Raw genomic sequence first — 24041 nt, 5'->3', positions numbered from 1 at the left:
CCCATCGTGGACTGCTCACCGCTTGCCAGCATACCAGTCATTCCCAGATGTTTGTGTAATTGTAGCCTGCTATTATCCTATTTTACAATGAGTAAGTGCCTTGGCCAAGGTCATATATGAAGTCTGTGGCAGTGCAAGGAATTGAACCTCTGTCTCTTGAGTCCCAGGCTACTGTCCTAACCACCCCGTCCTCCTTCTCTATAGACAGAACAAAGAAGCAAAAAGGCACAACTCTCATCAGGGCATTTTCCCCTGACAAGGGCCAAATTCAAGCCTGACTCTACACACCTGAGTGATGGAGATTAGCATGCTGAAGCTTTGGCAGCTTAGCAAATCCTGCAGAGTTGCTACAGTAAACCATGAGTGCTCTGAGGCTGGAGCTCGGGAAGGAACTTGCCCGACATACTGCAGTGCGTATGCCTTCTGGCTGGGCTGCCCCATGCCACCAAGCAAATTAGCTCTTGCTCAGCCAGAAATTGTCAGGGATAGTGCGAGAGTGACACAGTCAGTCTGTACTCTAGCCCATATCAATGCAGGCTTGTGCAGCACATACATATGTAAGAGGTGAAGCTGGCTCTGAAATGAGGGATGTTCCTAAGAATTGGGACAGCTGGGAAGTATCTTCCCAGCTAGAGTAATCACAATGGAAATGTGAAGTATTGCAACTCCTGAACCAATCCCTGCCAGCAACAAGGCTGTTTCTGCTCTATTCTGGCAGAGTCCCGCTTACTTCAGGGAGGGTTACGCATCCTTTGGATGTGTGTATCAGGCCCTTATTTGTAATGACTAGGGAACCCTGACAGATGGAGGAGCAAAACGCATCCTCAAAGGCTGGGTATGCCTTTGCCCAGCACCTAACAGAACAGGCCTCTGGATGCTACCCAATATCAAAAATTGGGGGAGTGGTAAATAATGACGAGGAAGGTCACTGATCCAGAGCAATCTGAATTGTTTGGTGAAATTAGCACATGCAAATAGTATGCATTTTAATACAGCTAAATGTATACATCTAGGAACAAAGAACATAGGCCATACTTACAGGATGGGAGACTCCATCTAGCGAAACAGTGACTCTGGAAAAGACCTGGCAGGCATGGCGGATAATCAGTTGAACATGAGCTCCCAGTGAGACCTTGTGGCCAAAAGAGCTAATGTGATTGGGATCCATAAACAGGGGAATCTCAAGCAGGAGTAGAGAGGATTTTATCTCTGTATCTGGCACTGGTGCGACACCTGCTGGAATACTGTCTCCAGTTCTGGTGCCCACAATTCAAGAAGGATGTTGATATATTGAGAGGGTTCAGAGAAGAGCCATGAGAATGATTAAAGGATTGGAAAACATGCCTTATAGTGATAAAGTCAAAGAGCTCAATCTATTTACCTTAACAAAGAAAGTTAAGGGGTGACTTGATTACAGTTTAATTGTCTGCATGGGGAACAAATATTTAATAGTGGTTTCTTCAATTGAGCGGAGAAAAGTATAACATGATCCAATGCCTGGAAGTTAAGCTATACAAATTCAGAGTAGAAATAAGGTATACATTTAACAAGGAGGTTAATTATCCATTGGAACAATTTACTAAGGGTTGCTTAAACAGTCTCATCCCTTCCAAAGCCTGTGTGGTGATTTTGGTACAGCTGGCACATGTCGAGTGGAACATGAACCAGGACATGCCAAGTATATCATGCATCAGCAGTGGGGAGTCGCATTGTGCCCTGTGATACACACACCTCCACCTGACTTCCCCAAAAGACATGCATATATCTCAAGACAAAATTGACTTCTCTGTGCGTCCCATGGGGAGTGTGTCATTGGGGGAGGATCCAAAGTAATTAGGTATTAATGTTCAAAACTAGAATATTTAACTGGTTTATGCTTCTCATTTTGTCATGGCAGAACTTTTATGAATGCATCAAACAGAGTAAACTTTAGAAGAGCAGAGAAGGCACCAGAACAGCAGGGGTTAGGGAAACTGGGCGACTTTAGGCTAGTAAAATTGCATGAAGTCTATTCCTCTCGACCTGTTTTCATATACACAGAATAAGAAACATAATGAGAGAAATGCTGTTACATTATTAAACACCCATTGACTTCAATGGGAGCTTAGGGTTCACAAAAGTATGTAGGATCAAGAGCTATTCTTGTTTTATATTATTGCACAAGCAAGAATGGGACTCTATTGGGATAGGCGTTGTACATACATAGTAAGAGATAGGCTCTGCCCCAAAATGCACAGTATAAATAAACAAGAAAGAAAAAGGTGGGAGTCAAGAAGGAAACTTGCAGCAACAGAAGGAGTTTGTCAACCCTGCCCCGAGTGAGGTCAACAAGAGCCCTCTTCTGTCAATTTTAGCTGTGTCTACACTGTGGGTTTTGTTGGCTTAGCTATGTCGGTCAGGGAATTATTTTTTTCCAGACCTCTGACCAGTATAGCTATGCTGCTGTAACTGACCCAGCCTAAATCTGTTTGGGGAGGTGGTGTAGCTATGCCAGCAGAAAAATTCCTCCTGTGAGCATATGCTGCATCTACAGTAGGGGGCTCTACTGGTGTACCTATTCAAATAAAGCATTTGTGGAATAGACAAGGCCCGAGGTAGAGAGAGAGTTGTGACTCACCCAAGGTCATACAAGTAGTTTGTGGAAGAGCCAGCAATTGAACCCAGTTCTCCAGTTCAGAGCCCTATCCACTGAACCATCCTTCCTCTCTGGCACTAACTCCATGCCAGGGAAAAGTGGGTGTGGTAATTGTAGAGTGAAGAGATGCAGCAATCCATCTTCCGACTGTACATGCTTCAGGACGTTGTGTTCCCCTGCATATAACATGCGAAACGAAGTCAAACACTGTCAGACAAAGCAAGTCAAACTTCAAGTGCGAAAGTGTGTTATTTGTTGGCATAAGAAACAGGCTGAAGCCATTTCAGTTCCAGTTTGCTGTGTTTAAAGGCTTGTTTATACAGGACCTTTTCCCAGTTATACTGGCATAATTATACTGATGTAGTTAATTGCTGTAGTTAAACTGGTATAACTCCCCAGTGTAGTCCCCCTTAATTCCAGAATAAGAGTGGCTTTTTTTGGTTTAGCTTAAACTGCTTTCAAAGCAACATAAGCTAAATCAGAAAAAGGCACTAAACCTGTACTGCTTTTCGTTCAGACCCTACCTTTTAATGGTATAATTTCCCTGTGTAGACAAATCTCAAGAAAACATTTCTTTGTTTGGAATGTGTGGGGCAAGGGTCTTTGATGGACCTAACTGATTTTAAGACTAGCTTCTTATTGCTGTACAGAGCCTGTATATGAAGTTGTCAGTGGGTTGTACCAATAAACAGGGAAAACTTGCAGGTTCTTTTTTATTTTGCAACAGACAACTGACGTGTTAATTAAGATATTGTGGACTTTTGCCCTCCTCACACATGAATATTTATTCCTGATGTCATTATTGCTTGATTAGACTGAAGGAAATGTTATGTAATAAAGGTTGTAATTCTAAGGATGGGTTCTAGTGGTCTAGTCCATCTAATACATTTCTATTGTCTTTCCTATCTATCTCTTCTAGCTTTTTCTATAATGTCCATCCCTGTGGTAACTAAGCACTGTATTTAGATACTGGGGCCCAGAGCAGAGGTGCTAAACCTTTGGTCTGTGATGCACAAAAGGACAAAAAATTATTTTATGAGTTGTTCTGGGATTGGGGAGTGGGTGGGTGGAATGGGCTCGAGGCAGTAGCCATAGTAGCAGATAAGCGATGGAGGGAGAAGAGAGAGCTGCTCCTTCCTTATCCTCCTCCCTGGCTGTCATCTGTGTCCTAGTGACACAGGGATTTTGCTGTTTTCTTAGTCAGTGGGGTGTGATCCACCAGCCTTTCCCGTGTGACCCCCAATTAGGTCACACTTCACTGACTGCGGAAGCACATCTAGAGGAATAAGCACTGCTACAGCCCCTTTTACAGGGACAGTTTAAAGGGCAGAGTGTCCCTGGGGAAATTCCCCCAGTGCAGGGGCAGTGTGTTTGTGGACTTTCACGGTCCCTCCCTCCGAGTTCCAGGGATAGAGGTATGTCAGATTGCTCTGGGCTTCCATAGTTCCAGGCAGTGGCAAATCTGCCATAAGTTAGAGCAGTCCCTGTGATAGCTTTAAGTTATGTTGGGTGCTGCACTGGTCCCTGGAGCAGCACAGAATCTAGGAGGTGCAAAGGTAGCTCAAAGCTACCTTTTGCCTCTCCTGAGCTGTGCCTCCTGAAAAGCACATCATAGAATCTGTCCCACTGTTGGTTATTGGGAATTCCTGGGTAGAGCTGAGTGAATAATTGTTTTTTTTCAATTTGGTGGCCAAGCTGAAAATTTTGGCTAGAACAACAATGTTTAGTTCTACCTGAAACTATTTTTTTGTTTTGTTACATCTTTGATGTTTTTTACCCTTTAGCCAAATCTAGCTCTTTCAAAAGGACACATTTTGAAGTGAAAAGTCAAATGGTTTCATTTCAAAAGTGTCAGAATTAATTCAACTTTTTCCAATTTTTGGTTTTTAATTGGCCAAAACTATTCACCAAAACGGATCCAATTTTGCAAGTAGTTTGTCTCCCCAAAGCTGCATTTTTGGGGAGTGAATAAACGGACTGAATTTTGTCCAGCTCTGCTCCTCAGTTTTACTATCCAACTCAATCTCACACTTGCTGTGAGACCACGGAAAAAATCACTTCCCCATCCTATATGTCAGCTTCCCCATCTGCAAGAGGTTCACCATTCCCAGTCTTATATCCTTCAGAGCAAAGCTTGAATGGTTCATCATGTGGACAGGTCCATGGGGTGACTGCAGAGTTTGGATGTGTTATGTTTTGATTAGAAGTGCACACAAGGAAAATGTTTTGCCAGGATGTGCCCTAAGCCTGGATCCAGGTCCTGCAGGGCAGATAGCGACTCTCCCTCCTTCTGTTGTTTGCCTCCTTGGTGTCTCACTGCTGCAGTGCAGCCCCAGGGTCCTTATCCCTTTCAGGCCATGCTATTCATTCCAGGTTATCCACTGCATTGAGGCTCGGATTCAGCGAAGCACTTAAGCATGTGCTTAACTTTAAACATCAGTGACTTCAGTGGGTAAAGTACAACATGTGCTTTGTAGGACTGGGGCTCAGACTGAGAAGCTACATCCTGCTTTTGTGAGTGAAGAAGTTGCAGAATAAATACTTCCTCCATACTGAGCCTCGGATGAGGTATAGGTGATTTGCTGTATGCCCCTGGCCTATGGAAATGAATGGGAGTCAGAGGTCCCATACAGCTGAGCCGAGTGGATGCTGGGAATGGCTATAAGGATGCTGAGGAACCTGGAGAAGAACAGCAAGTCTTCACCAGGTGGGAAGAAGAGTGCAGGCTGGGCAATGAGGTGAAATCTTATTAGACAAGTTGTTTCTTACTGTTGGCTACTGCTGACACGATTCCTGTATAGAATAAGAGTGCAAAAAGCTGTGGAAAGTACTGTAGCCAAATGGTTAGAACAGGGGACTAGCTGGAAAATTTGTTAAAATGAAATTCAGTTGAAAGAAAAATCTTGGCATTCGAGCTCGTGAAACAACATAACAAACAAGCACAATAATGTGCAGAGTTCTATTTCTGGCTCTCCTAATGAGTTGCTGTGTGACATTGGGTGAGTCACATGGCAGTCTGGGCCAGAAAAGTGGGAATGACAGTCACCCAGATCTAAATGGTCTCCATTCAATTTCCATACATATTTTCTCAAAAGCATCAAATGTACTGTGTTCACATTCTGACAAGATTCTAGTAAGTGAATTTACTGGCAGGAATGTTCATGGAATGGTGAATTTGAAACCAACATTAAAGAATCATTTAGTGCAAATGAATTTTGGACTCTGACATTAGTATTCATATCAGACCTGATTCTAAAAGTTATGTTTGTCCAATCAGAGAAGAGAAGCATTTGGATTGGACACAGCTTGAATTTTGAACATCCAGTCCTCAGAATGAGTTGCTTGGGAAGAGTCCAGAGGCCAAGAGTGACTTGTAGAAGTTTTCTGGGAATAATTTTGAATAAAGAACACACTGGAGAGAATTATAAGCTCCTCACAGACTAGTTACAAACAGAAACGGAAAGTAAATTAAAAAATGATTCAATCTGAATGATTTGGTCAGCTCAAATAATGCTTACTTGCCCCGTAGGTGTTTTGTGAGGCTTAATTACTGAATATTTGGAAAGTGCTTTGAGAGACTTGTATAAAAGCAATTCTAAATGTGAGGCATTGTTAAATTAGGGCTTATAGGTTTATAATAGTTGTAATTCTTCAGGTAGTGTGTGGAGTTATATTTTACTTTGTTTTACTGGTTAAAAAGGAATAATGGTTACAGCTAGATACATAGATAAAAGGTTCTTTTATTCAGAAAATTTGTGTCACTGTGTCCATTTAACTAACAGCTGGCATAAGCGAGTGCCACAATTGGCATTATTATTATGGCTTACCATATTGCCTGGGAGCCCTAGTCGTGGACAGGACCTCATTGTGCTTGGAGTTGTACAAAGAATAAAAAGATGGGCCCTGCCCTAAAGATCTTATAGTCTAAGTATAAGACAAGGGACAACAGCTGGATACAGATAGCTTGATGGGGAGCACAAGGAAATATTGGGACAATACTGGTCACCATGATAGGCAGTGGCTCAGCACACCAGCAGCCTAATTGTACTCAATTTTTTGTAGGCATTGTGGCACGAGTGCTAAGGAGAGGAAGAACCATGCAGTAGTTTTACAGTGAACTCCTTCCCAGGTGTGAAGGGCAACATGGGAGAGAGCACAAAGTACTTGTTTTTTAACAAGTGGGTGAGGGTGGATGAAGTCATGGGGTGATCAGAAGTGGGAGTCAACATTTCAGTAGTGAATGAGAGATGATTGGTAGGCCATGAAGGGCCTTGAAAATGAAGATGTGCAGCTTATGTTTGATGTGATAGAAAAGGGGGAGCCAGTGGAGGGATGCAAAGAGAGGGGTGACATGGTCAAAGTCACTAGCTAGGAAAACTATCTTTGCAGGAGTATTCTGAATGGGTATGAGCAGAGCAAGATTGCATTGGTCAAGGCCAGAGAGAAGGATGTTACAGTAACTGAGACCCAAGATGAGTGCCTGGGCGAGAGTTTTAGCTGTGTGGATGGATAGGAAAGGCCGTATCTTAGAGATGTTCTGCAGAAAAGATCTGTAAGACTTAAGTATAATCTGGATGTGAGAGAGAAATCGGAGTCAAGAATGCCACCCAGGTTAAGGGCCTGAGTGGTAGGCAGGATGGTGATGTTTTCCAAAGTGATCAAGAAAGGAATAGGAAGGCCTTGGGGTGAAAAATTGCAAGCTCTGTTTTAGTCATGTTGAACTTGAGTTGATGATTAGACAATCATGAGGAGATGTCAAAGAAAGTAGGAGATTTCAGCTTGGACAGGAGACTGGTCTGGAGCAGAGAAGTAGATCTGTGCATCATCCACGTAGAGATGGTAGTAGAATTTCTGGATGAAATACACTGAGATAAGGTGTAGAGAGAGATGAGAAGGGGACCAAAGACATGGCGTTGTAGAACCCCCACAGAAAATTGGAAAGGTGACAAAGAGAGTTCTCCGAAAGACACACTGAAGGTGTGGTTAGAGAAGTAGAAGAAGAACCAGGAGAGGACAGTCACAGAAGCCAAAGCAGGACAAGATTTCAAGAGAAGGAGTATGATCTTTGGTGTTGAAGGCGGCTGACAGCCCAAGGATGAGGTTGGAGCACCAGGTCTGGGCTTTGGCTAGGACTTCAACAAGAGTAGCTTCAGTGGAATGCAAGGGGCAGAGCTTGGATTGGATAGGGTCTAGGATGGAATTTGAGGACAGGAATTTCAGACAGCAATTGAAAACAAAATGCTCAATGAGCTCTGAGAGATGAAAGGGAGAAGGCAGATGAGGTGGTAACTGGAGAGGCAAATACAATCAAGGGAGGTTTTGTTTTTTTAAAAAAAGATGGAAGAGGATTCTTGGATTCTTGTATTGTGATGGGAAGAGCCAGAGGAGAGTGAGGATTTAGAATGAGTAAGGGAGGAGAGGAGACTTGGCAAGAGGGAGATCGGAAAATAGGATGGTGTGTCTGGAGCCAGTGGAAGGGTCAGAGAAGGAGACAAGAAACTTGTGCATTTAAAGAAGAGAGTTGTAGGAGGGGAAGCGACAGTGAGCTCAGGGGAGGGGGAAGGTCATGGCATATTTTGTCAGTTTTCTTTTGGAAATAATTGGTGAGATCCTCAGCAGAGAGAGAAGTAAAGGCCAGGAAGAGGTTGTTTTTGCTTTTTCAATTGTGAGTTTGGCCCAACTTCTCAAAAAGATGTCAGTGTAATATATTCAACCATTTTATATAGAAAAAAACAATTGCAGCTCTCAAACAGCAAAACTATAGCTAACCAGCAGCTCTTTCTACTGAATTCCAGGGAGGCCAGAGATACACACAGATGCAGGCTCATTCTAATTGTGTAAGATTTAGAAAAATATAGACACACAACTGATACTGGATGGAAAGTAATGTATAAATATGCTTATTTAGTACCTAATATACACAATATATCAGAGCTCAATAGGCAAATAGTCCCTATTGACTACAATCATGCAACTCTCCTGATTTCTGTGGGATGCACAGATGTAACTGAGCAGAATTTGACCCATCTCAATCAGCAGTAAAGTATCTTTTTGCAATAAATATTTATAGACAAAGCTCTGTGAAAAGACCATTGCGTCTTCAAGTTAATTTGCAAGTCTTACACCAATTGTAAACAACATGCTTAATGAGCTCTTAGAGATGTATGGCCATGAGTAATTTCAGGTATGTTACGGCTAGAGCTAACAAACAAGTGCTTTGCAAAGGGATAGTTTTGGTAGTTTAAGTTCCATAGGCCATGTCCTAGCCTTCACTTGAGATCTCCAGAGTGATGTAAATAAATGCTATCAACTGAGTTTATATGCTGGGTCACAGGTTATACCTGACTCCAAGGCTCACCTTCTCACTGGCCTACAGCACTTTTACAACTGATGGAGGAGGCAAAGTCATAGGTGGGCTTAAGTCTTGCTCCTTTGCTTTCAACACAAGTAGTGTGGCACAGAAGTGAAGAGGCCACTAGCCTACCTGTGGCAGCAAAGTTCTGCTATTACCACACTGTAGAGAAGGCCTGGGAAATGTAGTTGAAGCATGTTCCTTTTTTCAAGAAAAACAGACTATTGCTAGAAAGGTTCCCTAAAGTCAGGGTTATTAAAGGAGACAGTAAAAAAAATTCCTCACTTTTGTTTTTAAACAATCCCCTTGAACATGAAATTGAAATCTCTTTTCCTCATTGCATGTGCACATCAGTTTGTTATTAAAGAGCTGCTTGTGTGGGTCAGACTGCAATAACTAGATTCTAGAGTACTGAGATGGGAAAAGCTTACTCCATTCTCAAGTATCCCCCTGCGAGTGCAGGCTAGCCTCTGAAAGAGGATGTAATTGATGATGACCTGATGCTACTCTTGCTGGATGGTGTGTGCTGGTACATTGCTGTAGGATGCTCAACAGTATTAGCCTATTCATAATTGTATTGTAGAATTGCTTATAATCGGGGCTTATATATTCCGCAGTTCTGTGGCTGCAGAATTTACCAGGGAATTTACGCCTTACTGCAAAATTGTGCTCTACTATCATTTCTTTTAAAGTTTCTAGTCCCTTTGGCTGCAGAGAGAAAATATGACTAATGTAAACAATACTGTTGTCTTCCTGAGTTTGCAAAGAGCCTGAAACAATAGCTCTGAGAGGTCTGAACTGCCATTCATCTCAATCGCTGTCCTTTGGATTCCGCAATCATTAGGCCATAGAATAGGCTATTTTTCCAAGAAGCTGAGAATTCAGTACTTCTGTCCTGGAATTTGCGGTTTTGCTATAGTGGGCCCTGGACATTTTGTTTTGTGTCTCTGCGCTGCTGGGTCCTGTCTGCAGGTGCCTCTTGTACTCCAAATTCTCCCACAAGGAAGAGTTATACAGCATGCTTCATACAGCCTTCCATAGAACCAGGCAGCCGGGGTCAGGGATCTAGAAATGGAGTCTATCTTGCAACCAAGAGTGGAGGGAACCAGAAGTGTAGACTGGCCAGTTGTGCTGCCTGGAGAATAGGGAATCAGCCAAGCCCTGGATTTTTAAGAAGGCGAGCTGCTGACGTTGGCTACATGCTCTTCACCTTCCCTGGCACTTAAAGAGATTCAGAGCCGGGTCACAGAATAATATCATGGCTGCTGAGGCCCAGGGAGCCACGCCACCTGGGGAACATAGCAAAAAAACCAAAAACAAACACCCATTCTCAAAAACAATCACTGACAAAATAAACAACAAGGAATCTTATGCCAATGAGTCTTTTCATCTCTCATCAGAAGTGTGTGTATTTAAGAGTATGGAGGGGAATAGGAGTGAAGGAGAGAGAATAAATAAACATTGCTGCAGAATTTAGGGGTACTTAACAAGGAATTTGGTCTCATTATGTCATGGAAGTCCTAGGGCCTTGTTTAGAGTCAGTGGGATGTAAATACCATTTTGTAATGAGAGGGTTTCCCATGAGTGTTGGGCCATACACTCACTGGTTTATTGTCAGCATTATTGATGAGAGCAATTAAAGCATTGTTTTGAAAAGTAAACTCCACATGCAAAGAATTATGGCCTTTGCAAACATAAGAAAATGGTAGCCAGTTTTTGATCTTCCAGTCTTCTTAGTGTCTCTGCCCAAAGGGAAAATCATTGGTAATTTTAACAGTGTCTGAGTAGGAATGGTATAAGCACTTCCAATGGGCAGGAGGGATTTTTTAAAGTACAGACACACTGTGCAGTCCTATGGTGGAAGTCTGAAGCTGGGTATGGCAGTGCAAAGGAGCACTTAACTCTTGAGTGCCTCCAAGTGGTGGGTGCAGTACCACAGTCCTTTTCTTGCCCCGGCGCCTCCTGCAGGCTGCTGACTGACCATGGTGAGTCTTCAGTAGCTTGTCCCTCCAGCCCAGTCACAAAGTCCAAATGAACCCCTTCCAGGGTACTAACCTGCTTATTTGTTGGACTCTATTTCACTCTCTAGGCCCCAGCTCTGGGTCCCTTCAATTCAGCCCTTTGTTTAGGCTCCCAATTAAGGCCTGTCCCCTTCTTGGGATTTATGCTACTTTACCTATGGCTAGTAGAGGAACATAGGCCTGCCCACTATTCCAGGTTTCAACCTAGGGCCCCCTCTACAGCAGCCATATACTGCTTACTTCAATCTATTGCTGCTGTTTTGCTGGGCCTCTTTTATCTCCAGCCTATCTCAGAGCCAGCATCCTCAGGGTCTTCTCTAGCTGCAGGCATCGCCCCTCCCATCCCAGTCAGGAGCTGAACTTGCTAAGGCCAAGCATCTCCTTTTATCGGAGCCTGGTGGGCTCTGATCAGCTGTTTCCATGAGGCCTCTCTAGGCAGGCCTGGAGGACCCACCTTTGCTGCTTCTTTCCTGTCACTTTGCCGCTTCCTGGGGCGATTTGTAGTGGGACTGTGGGGTCTCCTGTAGGAAACTGCAAAGGCCAGGTTCGTCCCGTCACAGTTCATTGTCTTTTGTCTCAATCCAGTGCTGTAATATGATGTTTGAAATGTCAACGAAAAGGACAGCAGATGGGGCTTGAGCAGGAAAAGTAAAAATTGAAAGTTTCTCCATGCGCACTGCCTCCTGGTTTTCTTCATTTTTCCTTCAGACGCTTTTAGAAAGTTAATATCAACCGTTAAACCTTTTAGACTATCACCCTTATTTGGTTTAGAAGTGAATAATTCTGCTGTGTATGACTCTTGAAACTGAGCCTGAAGCAGTCCTGAACAAAATATAGTATTCCTTTCAAGACCTTGGAAACAATTACATCATAGGCAAATTGGGCCAGAAACCATTAATAGTATTCTTTGTGCAAAGAAATCCCATGGGACAGCCTATTTCAGCAAACTGGCATTGCTTATAAACAGATACAGTAACAGATACAGTTGTCCCCATTCTGTGGGAGAGCTGAAACTTCATAAAGTGCAAAAGACTTCACAAAATAAACGTCTTTCTTTCTATAACAAATTTTAAAAAGCTGCCTCAATGATTTTATGATCTCTTTAATGCTAATGCTCTCAGAGGATGAAGGTTGTCTTTGGCGCACTGAAAAGTATTTTTTTGAGTATTATTGTTGCCTTTAGCTCATCGTTCGTAAGAATTGTCTAAGGCCATGTGAGAAGGCATAAACCTCTTTGTCACAGAACAAAATACTGTGGCTGGAAGCTGACTGAACCATTTATAGTAACCTGCGGCTGGCCCGGGCTTGCAGGGCTCAGGCTAAGGGGATGTTCAATTGTGGTGTAGATGTTTGGGCCCAGGCTACAGCTCAGATCCTAGGATGCTGTGAGCACGGCCATCCCTACGGAGGTGCAGGGCCCGGGACAAATCAGCCTCCCTGTTAGTCTCCTTGCCGCCCACCCAGCAGCCACTCACCTCCTCATCACCCTGGCCGCCCGCCGCTCTCCTCCTCGCTGTCCGCCTGCCTGCCTGCCACACGACTCCTCCCCCACCTGCCCGCCCCTCACCTTCCCGCTAGTCTCCTCACCATCCGACGGGCGCCCCCCCACCCCCGCGTCCACCCGACCACTGCCTGCCCACCTGCCGCTCGCCTCCCCACTCGTACATCAGTCGGGACGCGGGACAAAGGGCTAAATATCGGGACAGTCCCAATTTTATCAAAGCGCTGGGCCCCCCAAAGCATGGGGCCCGGGGAAGTTGCCCTGATTCGCCCTACCCAAGGGATGGCTCTGCCTGGGAGACAGAAGGGTCCCAGAGCTGGCGCTGCAGCCTGAGCCCAACTTCTACACCACAGTTCAACAGCCCCTTCACCTAGGCCCTGCAAGCCCAGGCCAGCCACAGGGTTTTAATGCCTGAGCCCCACAAGCCAGAGTCAGCTGGCACAGGCCAGCCATGGGTGTAGACATACCCCAAGGCAGTGGTTCTCAACGAGGGGTACATGTACCCCTGGGATATGCCGAGGTCTTCCAGGGGGCACATCAACTCACCTAGATATTTTCCTAGTTTTACAGCAGGCTACGTAAAAAGCACTAGCAAAGTCAGTACCAACTAAAATTTCATACAGACATTGACTTGTTTATACTGCTCTCTATACTATACACTGAAATGTAAGTACAGTATTCGTATTCTAATTGATTTATTTTATAATTATATGGTAAAAATGAGAAAGTCAGCGATTGTTCAGTAACAGTGTGCTGTGATACTATTTTTGTACTTTTATGTCTGATTTTGTAAGCAAGTAGTTTTTAAATGAGATGAAACTTGGGGGTAGTCAAGACAAATCAGACTCCTGAAAGGGGTACAGTAGTCTGAAAAGGTTGAGAGGCACTGCCCTAAGGGATCAAACTGAAAAATATTCGGTGGATGCAAAACATATGCTTGGAGCAGGGGGCACGTTTTCATGGGCAACAAGGGTGACAGTAAAAATCTGTATTCCTGCTCCAAAGCTGGGCAACTTTCCATAACTCTCCATTGACAAGTGCAGTTATTCAGTTTGTGCATGCATGGAAAAGCAGGTTAGAGATAATTCTGGGGTAGATTCTGGCATCCTTACTGACACCACGTAGTACTTTACCTTGCAGACACTTCCATTGCAATCAGTGGGACTCCTTGCAGAGTAAGGTGCTACTGAACATGTGTAAGCATGACAGAAGCTGGAACTTGCTGAGGAAATAATGTGAGATGTGTGAAGTTGTCACCATTAGCTTAAAATGAATTTCGCCTTTGCTTGGTTTTTGTTGCTGTTGTCATAACATGGAGAACTCTCCCACATTTAATTATATACAAACAAAAAAACAATCCCCATTCACATTAAACGTTGGACTCAGACCCAGAAAATCAACATTGAGTTAAAGTTAAATAAGGCCTGGCTTGCGCTTGAAAGTCATACTGGTATAGAATGTAGGTTAGGAGTCTGATTTGTTACCAGTCTAGTAATATCAGTACAAGCCCTAGTGTGAATTCAGGTTAGCCCAATATAAAGGTGACTTATCCTGGTATAGCTGTTTCCCTCGTGCCTGTGGAAATAGCAGCCCTAGTATTAAGAATCATTATACAGATATAACTGTATCCTATTAGCAGGGTTGTTCTGCTTTAACTATAGTAGTGTTTGTATTTCATCTTTCACAGTGGTATAGTTAAAGTGGTACAACTTTCTAATGTAGCCAAGAACTGACATTATTTTTGGGTCTCATTCACATTTTTACCTGGGCCCCTGTACAGCAAGCTGACAATGTAAAGGGGCCTTAACGTAGGTGCAGAGGGCCATGTAAATGTCCCCTCTACACTGTCAGCACAGGGTAAAGGTACTGTCCAAGGGAAGCATCCTCCAGCAAGCAGGAAGTGGGGGCAATGGACATTTCTATGGCACATTGTAGAAAACTCTTTGTGAAAGAGTCCATAAGAAGCTCCTCTCTGCACATGCTTAAACTCCCCTTCATGCCATTAACAGTGACACATGCATGTTCAAGGGAAATAGATTTCTACCTCTTCAACACACCCCGTTGTACCTAAATAGTGCAGGAGGTCTGATAGCATGAGGGGGACTCTTATGTCTCATGAGCCGAATTCTTGCAGTTACTGAACACAAGCACACACCAAAATATCCACTTCGATAGTAAGCTCTTTGGGGCGGGAGCTCTTGTTCTGAGTTTGTACAGTGCCTAGCACAATGGGGTCCTGGTCCATGACTTGGGCTCCCAGGTGCGACAGTTATACTAATAATATCCGGTCAACAGCTGGTGTGCAGCCTTAAAGTTCACGGGCAGCACAACTGGATGTTCTGTATGTTAATATTTGGATATCCTTTTCACCCAGCAATGGGATTACTCAAGTGAGGATGCTTACCCATATACATAAGCATTTGGAAGAATGTACTCTATATCCCTTTTTACCAATTCTTTGAGCCATCCAGTCCCACCTGTGGTGTAATTGTCACTGGAGTTTTTACTTACTGTAGGCTTTTTGTATTTTTAAAAACAAACCAGGAAATTGGTTTAAAATGGCATGTAAGCACATGAGGGCTGACTATGGAATTATGTCCATTGTATAAATGCAGAATTATGGACTGTTCAAAGTATTATTTACTCCAGACCCTCATTTCAAAGCTATTACTGTCCATTGTGCCAAGGCCTCAGAGGGTCACTGGCCAGAACAACTGTAATCACTTCCGAGGCCCACGTTAAATCCTTCTTAGAAAACACATTAGTTCATGGGTCGTTAATATGATAGACCTGGTGCCACCATGGTCTATCAGGTCCATGTGGAAGATGTACGTGTGTGCTAAGTCCACATGTTCAAATTCTTTCAAATAATTTTTTAATTTGCAAGTGTCATCACTTTTAAAAAAATTAATCAATTCTCCACCCCAAAGCACCAAAAGTGCCTGAAAAAAATGTTGTTCAAAAGTTTAAGTTGGGCGAGGAGGCTCAGGGATAAAGAGATTTTTTCATCTAGAGCAGTGGTGTGAATCCCAGGTTAGTAGTGACCTTATAATTATCTGACAGCAATGTAATAGATAGGGCTGTCAAGCGATTAAAAAAATTAATTGCAATTAATCGTACTGTTAAACAATAATAGAGTACCATTTATTTAAATATTTTTGGATGTTTTCTACATTCCAAATACATTGATTTCAATTACAACACAGAATACAAAGTGTACAGTGCTCACTTTATATTTATTTTTATTACAAATATTTGGACTGTAAAAAACAAAAGAAATAGTATATTTCAATTCACCTAATACAAGTACTGTAGTGCAATCTCTTTATAATGAAAGTTGAATTTACAAATGTAGAATTATGTACAAAAAATAACTGCATTCAAAAATAAAACAATTTAAAACTTTAGAACCTACAAGTCCACTCAGTCCTACTTCAGCCAATCGCTCAGACAAACAAGTTTGGTTACAATTTGCAGGAGATAATGCTGCCCATGTCTTGTTTACAATGTCACCTGAAAGTGAGAATAGGCATTCACTCGGCACTGTTGTAGCCGGCATCGCAAGATATTTACGTGCCAGATGCGGTAAAGATTCACATGACCTTTCATGCTTCAACCACCATTCCAAAAGACATGCGTCCATGCTGATGATGGGTTCTGCTCGATAACAATACAAAGCAGTGCGGACGGATGCATGTTCATTTTCATCATCTGAGTCAGATGCCACCAGCAGAAGGTTGATTTTCTTTTTTGGTGGTTCGGGATCTGCAGTTTCCGCATTGGAGTTGCTCTTTTAAGACTTCTGAGAACATGCTCCACACCTTGTCCCTCTCAGATTTTGGAACACAAGAATGGCCATACTGGGTCGGAACAAAGGTTCATCAAGCCCAGTATCTTGTCCCCTAAGAGTGGCCAATGGCAGGTGCCCCAAAGGGAATGAACAGACAGGTTGTTATCAAGTGATCCATGCCTTGTCACCAATCCCAGCTTCTGGCAAACAGAGGCTAGGGACACCATTCCAGCCCATCCTGGCTAATAGCCATTGATGAACCTATCTTCCATGAATCTATCTAGCTCCCTTTTGAACCCCGTTATAGTATTGGCCTTCACAACACCCTCTGGCAAGGAGTTCCAGAGGTTGACAGTGTGTTGCGTGAAAAAATACTTTCTTGTGTTTGTTTTAAACTTGCTACCTATTAATTTCATTCGGTGGCCCCTTGTTCTTGTATTATGAGAAGGAGTAAATAACACTTCCATATTTACTTTCTCTATATGACTTATGATTTTCTAGACCTCTATCATATCCCCCCTTAGTTGCCTCTTTTCCAAGCTGAAAAGTTCCAGTCTTATTACTTTCTCCTCATATGGAAGCTGTTCTATATCCCTAATCATTTTTGTTGCCCTTTTCTGAACCTTTTCCAATTCCAATAGATCTTTTTTGAGATGGGGCGACCACATCTGCATGCAGTATTCAAGGTGTGGGCGTACCATGGATTTATATAGAGGCAAAATGATATTTTCTGTCTTATTATCTATCCCTTTCTTGATGATTTCCAACATTCTGTTTTCTTTTTTGACTGCCACTACACACTGAGTGGATGATTTCTGAGAACTATCCACAATGACTCTAAGATCTCTTTCTTGAGTGGTAACAGCCAATTTAGACCCCATCATTGGATATGTACAGTTAGGGTTATGTTTTCCAGTGTGCATTACTTTGCATTTATCAATATTAAATTTCATCTGCCATTTTTTTGCCCAGTCACCCAGTTTTGTGAGATCCTTTCGTAGCTCTTCACAGTCTGCCTGGGACTTATCTTTCTTGAGTAGTTTTGTATCGTCTGCAAATTTTGCCACCTCACTGTTTATCCCTTTTTCCAGATCGTTTATGAATATGTTAAATAGGACTGGGCCCAGTACAGACCCCTGGGGGACACCACTATTTACCTCTCTCCATTCTGAAAACTGACCATTTATTCCTACCCTTTGTTTCCTATCTTTTAACCAGATACCAATCCACGAGAGAATCTTCCCTCTTATCCCATGGTTGCTTATTTTGCTTAAGAGCCTTTGGTGAGGGACCTTGTCAAAGGCTTTCTGAAAATCTAAATACACTATATCCACTGGATCTCCTTTGTCCACATGCTTGTTGACCCGCTCAAAGAATTCTAGTAGTTGGTGAGGCATTATTTCTCTTTACAAAAACCATGTTGACTATTTCCCAACAAATTATGTTCATCTATGTGTCTGACAATTTTGTTCTTTATGATAGTTTCAACCAATTTGCCTGGTACTGACATGAGGCTTACTGACCTGTAGTTGCCAGGGTCACCTCTGGAGCCCTTTTTAAAAATTGGCGTCCCATTAGCTATCCTCCAGTCAGTTGGTACAGCAGCTGATTGAAATGATAGGTTACAGATGACAGTTAAAAGAAAAGGAGTACTTGTGGCACCTTAGAGACTAACCAATTTATTTGAGCATAAGCTTTCGTGAGCTACAACTCACTTCATCGGATGCATTCAGTGGAAAATACAGTGGGGAGATTTATATACACACAGAACATGAAAAAATGGGTGTTACCATACACACCGTAAGGAGAGTGATCACCCAAGAGGAGCCATTACCAGCAGGAGAGCGGGGCTGGGCCGGGGGGGGGGGGGGAAGAAACACCTTTTGTTGTGATAATCAAGGTGGGCCATTTCCAGCAGTTAACAGGAATGTTGTCCGAGGAGCAGTGGGGGTGAGGGGGGGGGGGGGGAAATAAACATGGGGAAATAGTTTTACTTTGTGTAATGACTCATTCACTCCCAGTCTGAGAAGGTCTCAAATGGAGTGAAAGCTGTTAAGAAAGTTAAAGGTTTCAGAGTAACAGCCATGTTAGTCTGTATTCGCAAAAAGAAAAGGAGTACTTGTGGCACCTTAGAGACTAACCAATTTATTTGAGCATGAGCTTTTGTGAGCTACAGCTCACTTCATCGGATGCATACTGTGGAAACTGCAGAAGACATTATATACACAGAGACCATGAAACAATACCTCCTCCCACCCCACTTTCCTGCTGGTAATAGCTTATCTAAAGTGATCATCAAGGTGGGCCATTTCCAGCACAAATCCAGGTTTTCTCACCCTCCACCCCCCCCCCCCACACAAACTCACTCTCCTGCTGGTAATAGCCCATCCAAAGTGACCACTCTCTTTAAAATGTGTATGATAATCAAGGTGGGCCATTTCCAGCACAAATCCAGGTTTTCTCACCCCCCCACCCCCCTCCAAAAACCACACACACAAACTCACTCTCCTGCTGGTAATAGCTTATCCAAAGTGACCACTCTCCTCACAACCCACCTTGATTATCACTACAAAAGGTGTTTCTCCCCCTCCCGCCCCCCAGCCCCGCTCTCCTGATGGTAATGGCTCATCTTGGGTGATCACTCTCCTTACGGTGTGTATGGTAACACCCATTTTTTCATGTTCTGTGTGTATATAAATCTCCCCACTGTATTTTCCACTGAATGCATCCGATGAAGTGAGCTGTAGCTCATGAAAGCTTATGCTCAAATAAATTGGTTAGTCTCTAAAGTGCCACAAGTACTCCTTTTCTTTTTGCGAATACAAACTAACACGGCTTTTACTCTGAAAGATGACAGTTAGTAGTCCTGCAGTTTCACATTTGAGTTCCTCCTCTAATGACACCTCAATTTGGGACAGTTCCTCAGATCTGTCACCTGAAAAGAATGGCTCAGGTTTGGGAATCTCCCTCACATCCTCAACAGTGAAGACCGATGCAAAGAATTCATTTAGTTTCTCCACAATGGCCTTTTCGTCTTTGAGTGCTCCATTAGCATCTCGATTGTCCAGTGGCCCCACTGGTTGTTTGCAGGCTTTCTGCTTCTAATGTTTTTTTTTAAAAATGTGCTTTACTTTTGGAGGCTTTGGCCAGCTGTTCTTCAAATTCTTTTTTGGTCTTTCTAATTATAGGCACTTCAGATTCTTAAACCTGTAAATGTAAACAAACTTGTTTGTCTTAGCAATTGGCTGAACAAGAAGTAGGACTGAGTGGACTTGTAGGCTCTAAAGTTTTACATTGTTTTGTTTTTGAGTGCAGTTACGTTAAAAAATAATCTACATTTGTAAGTTACACTGTCACGACAAAGAGATTGCACTACAGTACTTGTATGAGGTGAATTGAAAAATACTATTTCTTTTGTTTATCATTTTTACAGTGTAAATATTTGTCATAAAAACAATAATATAAAGTGAGCACTGTACACTTTGTATTCTGTGTTGTAATAGAAATCAATATATTTGAAAATGTAGAAAAACATCCAAAATATTAAATAAATTTCAATTGGTATTCTATTGTTTAACAATGCAATTAATCGCGATTAATTTTTTTGAGTTAATCGCATGACTTAACTGTGATTAATCGACAGCCCTAGTAATAGCCTGTATGAAATGGGGTGGGGTGGAGTAGGGGCAGGTCTCAGTTCAGAACCTAGTTTGTAGGAACTGGATTTAAAGCTCCACTCATTTCAAAATCCATTATCACATCTTCAGTGCAAGAATGAGGCACGTTAGCTGGTTTTGCACTGCCCCTTCCTGTATTGTACCTATCTGCGGGAAAAAGATTTGAATCTCAAAGTCTGTGAGTTCATGAAGGCTAAATTCAGGTAAAATAAATACAGTAATAAAGGCAAAAAATCATGAAACAATCAGTTTGTGTGCAGTACTTTAAAAACAACAAAAGTTTTATATTTTTTCCAAGTTTTTATAACAAATTTATACTGGGGTGAACTTCTCTAATATTGGGATCAATCCTTTAGTGTATACATGCATGTAACTCTCACTGAAGCCAATGGGAATTTTATTTACGCATAAAAAACGGTTCTACTATAGGAGAAAGTCTTGACAGAATTTTAGCTCTATCAGTGTTAACGCAGTTACTCTTAGAGGCTTTATCCCCAAGCCTGCAAACAATAACTTTCCCTTTGCCAAACCTTGAGCATAAGATTTACGTTTATAGGGCCTCAAGGTGTGACCTTGCAAGTGTGATGGCTGCCATCTTTGGTCGACACACACGCTGGGAGCCTCCAGAGCTAAAAGCACAAGCTGCTTCAGCTTAAGCTAAAGAGTCTTGGTTGCCTAGCTGGGGGCTGTAACAACTCATCTCATCTGCAAGTCAGCACAGATGGGGACCTGTAAGTAACACATACTCACCAGTGGGTTATATAAGCCCTTTCTGAATGGAGGGTTTCGGAAGGCATGGTGTTTGTAGAATCAGACCCTATTAAAAAAGTTTAATATATCTAACATAGTATGAACGATCCTTTCTGAATCAGATATTATTTTCAGGTCTTATGTATTAAGATTTTATTTGCCTAAATTACTGCTTGCTTGTTACCCCAGTTTGATAGCATCATACTCTGTACTTACATTACAGATATACGAGAGAGGTTGCGAAACATAAAATTTGATTTGCTTCCCCCCTCCCCATATCTATTTGCAAATCGTGTATAATTATTTCTAGGTAATTCTCCCCCAAATAAATACAACAATTCTGAAGGAAAAAAAGCACTTGTGACTAAAGTAATGTACAGGACCGGTATACATAGCCCAGCACTTGTGAGTGACAAACCAGTGCATAAAGCAATGATCATTAACAGCCATACAATAACAAAGTGGTACAGTCAGCCAAGCATCGTAAGTAGGGTGACCAGATGTCTCGTTTTTATAGGGACAGTCCCATTTTTGGGGGACTTTTTCATATATAGGCGCCTATTACCTCCTCCCACCCCCTGTCCCGTTTTTTCACAGTTGCTATCTGGTCATCCTAATCATAAAGAACCCTACAATAACAACCTGTATGGTAATACAGAGCACTAGGGGTGGAGTGGGACTCAGAGCTGATTTTAGTTTGTAGCTTCCAAAAGATTATTATAATATGGTTTCCAATATGTGGTGGTTATTTTTCTGATTTTTTATCTTGATTTTGAGGTAAACATAGGGTTCATTTTTATGTGTAAAAATACTTTAAATTATTGCTTTAGAATAGGAGTACTTGTGGCACCTTAGAGACTAACCAATTTAGAGACTAACAAATAAATTGGTTAGTCTCTAAGGTGCCACAAGTACTCCTTTTCTTTTTGCGAATACAGACTAACACGGCTGTTCCTCTGAAACCTGCTTTAGAATAGTTTCCCTTGAAAAAATGTCCCCCCCTCCAGTGAATTCCCACACTCCCTGGGATACTCTCAGTAAGCATGAAGCAGGGGGGAAATCAATATTTGTGACCCGTTATCCCCTTGACAAGCAGTTTTCTGCATTGCAGAAATTGTTAATGTCAACTATTTTCTAAGATGTCAACTAAGAATATCTCTAATTTTTGCTCTGGTAGGTCTGTGCTGGTTTGAGATGAAAACCCTGTTTGTAGGTAGGAAGAAAATGAGTTTTAAATATAATTTTAAAAAGCGTTAACTGGGATTAAAACGTGTTAACATTTATTTTACCATTGTTATGATTAGCAGTAGTATTTATTTATAGTGCCAAGAGTACCTGATTCGAAAGGCTAAAACAAACTTCTACCACATGCCCCTCCTTGGTTCATCCTTATGCTTTCCTTCGTCCCCTCCCAGCACCCCAAGCTGGGTGTCCTTTTGTGAACTGTAGCTTTCTGTACTGGTTTTTACAGGAGGCTGTGAGGGCTGCTGAAGATGTCCGATAGTCTGGATATTGAAGAGAAACCTCCAGCCCCTCCGCTGAGAATGAACAGCAACAATCGTGATTCTTCAGCACTGAACCACAGCACCAAACCGCTCCCCATGGCCCCAGAAGAGAAGAACAAGAAGGCCAGGCTGCGCTCCATCTTCCCAGGAGGAGGGGATAAAAGTAAAGTATCAGCAGTGCAAAGGGGTTACTTTTCTCTCTTCCTGTCGTTTGTTGGTTGCTGTGTTTGCTTTCTGCCTGTGCTTTCTTTCTATCTGTGGGACATGCTAATTAAAAACTACCCCAAAGCGTTATGTTACTATAATTCTAATGCCGTATTTTCAGAGAGGAGGAGGTGATGTTTCATTAATTATCTTTGTGTAGCTGACCAGGACAATAAAACACACATGCACACATGGTCTTGCATTTTTTAAATGCAGTTGCGGTTTAGACTGGGTTTTGTCTTGCATTTGCAGAGTGAAACCAAGGGAATAAGGTTCAAATTTCATTTGCAAAATTAAGGGAGGCATGTGTTTTGAATTAAAAAAAAATGTATTTGCATTTAAAGAATGGAGAAAGGGGTCTTGCTTTTATTTGCACTTGTTGAGATGAGGAAGGGTGTGTGTAATTTTTTTTATTTTTTTTTTACAAAACAACACCAAAACATGTGCTAAATTAAGGTCGAAGTGTGTCTTGGATTTTTTAAATGCGTAAACCAGAAATGTATGTTGCGTTATTTGAATTTCTGAAGAGAAGCATGTCTTGTATTTTTAAATGCATTTGCAGAGTGAAGGAATGGTAACGTGTGGGTATTTTAAATGCAGTTACTGTTAAATCAGTAGGCTGTGTTGCATTAGTTGAAATGCATTTGCAAATATAAAGGTAGAAGTGAGTCTTAGAACCAAGACAGGAAATGATTCAAATCTCCCTTTGTGTCAGAAGGTTTTTTGTGACATTACTCTGAGAGCAGCGCAGCTCCTCCCAGTTCCAGGTTGGTGCCACAATTGATTTTCTGACCTAAGTAGGACTAAGTAGACTCTCAAGTTTTAGGGTTGGAAGGGACCTCAGGAGGTCATCTAGTCCAACCCCCCCTGCTCAAAGCAGGACCAATCCCCAATTTTTGCCCCAGATCCCTAAATGACCCCCTCAAGGATTGAACTCACAACCCTGGGTTTAGCAGGCCAATGCTCAAACCACTGAGCTATCCCTCCCCCTGCAGGACTCTGCACCATGCAAAGGGGGTGGAAGATTACCATGCTTCGTGCTCCTGCTTTGTAACATTATCACAGCCACTCGTCCCTTTTTGGAGAGGCTATTAGTACCCCATTTTAATAAAGTTTGAGAAAAGTTTCTGATAGCTGCATTTCAGTGGCTTGATGCAGCATGCACAGGATGGGTAAGAGATGCCTTGGACAACACGGGGTTGGGGAGCAGATAAGCCCGGAGCTGTGACTGCTACTGCTCTTTGCCTTAGGAATACCAGAGTTGGGACTGCATGAGTGAGTGTATGGGGGGGGGGGGGGGGGAGGGAATGTCATGCATACAGTTCTTAAACTGTGATACATTGATTGCATATTAAGGGGGGTGTTTGGAGTGTGTGAGCATGAGGTGGGTCTGAGGGCGTATTAAGAGTAAATTACTGGACTAGGGTTCAGTGGAGATGTTAGGCATTAATGGGGGCGTATATGTTATGAATGTATTGGGGTGAGTTACTGGGGTGGGGTTATTTGGAGATTTGGGGAATTCAGAGGTGAGTGGGGGCTGACTGGAGGTGCTAGGGGTGTATGTGCTATGGGGCAGGGTGTAGTCGGAAGTGTCTGGGTGTATGAG

General features: G+C 42.5%; 1 protein-coding gene across 4 annotated transcripts in view; it reads left to right on the top strand.

Moving 5' to 3' along the window:
• PAK3 (p21 (RAC1) activated kinase 3) overlaps positions 1–24041 on the top strand; it is a 192865-nt gene that overhangs the window by 115979 nt on the left and 52845 nt on the right. For 3 of the 4 annotated variants that reach the window (XM_048864097.2, XM_048864099.2, XM_048864096.2), the window contains exon 2: positions 22198–22394. The exons of the other annotated variant lie outside the window; for it this stretch is intronic. In XM_048864097.2, the coding sequence (XP_048720054.1) occupies positions 22220–22394 (175 nt within the window). In that variant the 5' untranslated portion in view covers positions 22198–22219. The remainder of the gene's footprint in view (positions 1–22197; positions 22395–24041) is intronic. 4 annotated transcript variants of the gene reach the window in all.

The sequence above is a fragment of the Caretta caretta genome, chromosome 9 (genome assembly GCF_965140235.1).
Source record: "Caretta caretta isolate rCarCar2 chromosome 9, rCarCar1.hap1, whole genome shotgun sequence".
Taxonomy (NCBI): domain Eukaryota; kingdom Metazoa; phylum Chordata; order Testudines; family Cheloniidae; genus Caretta; species Caretta caretta.
Note: the sequence above shows the minus strand (reverse complement) of the source record. Positions and strands in the feature narration are given on the sequence as shown.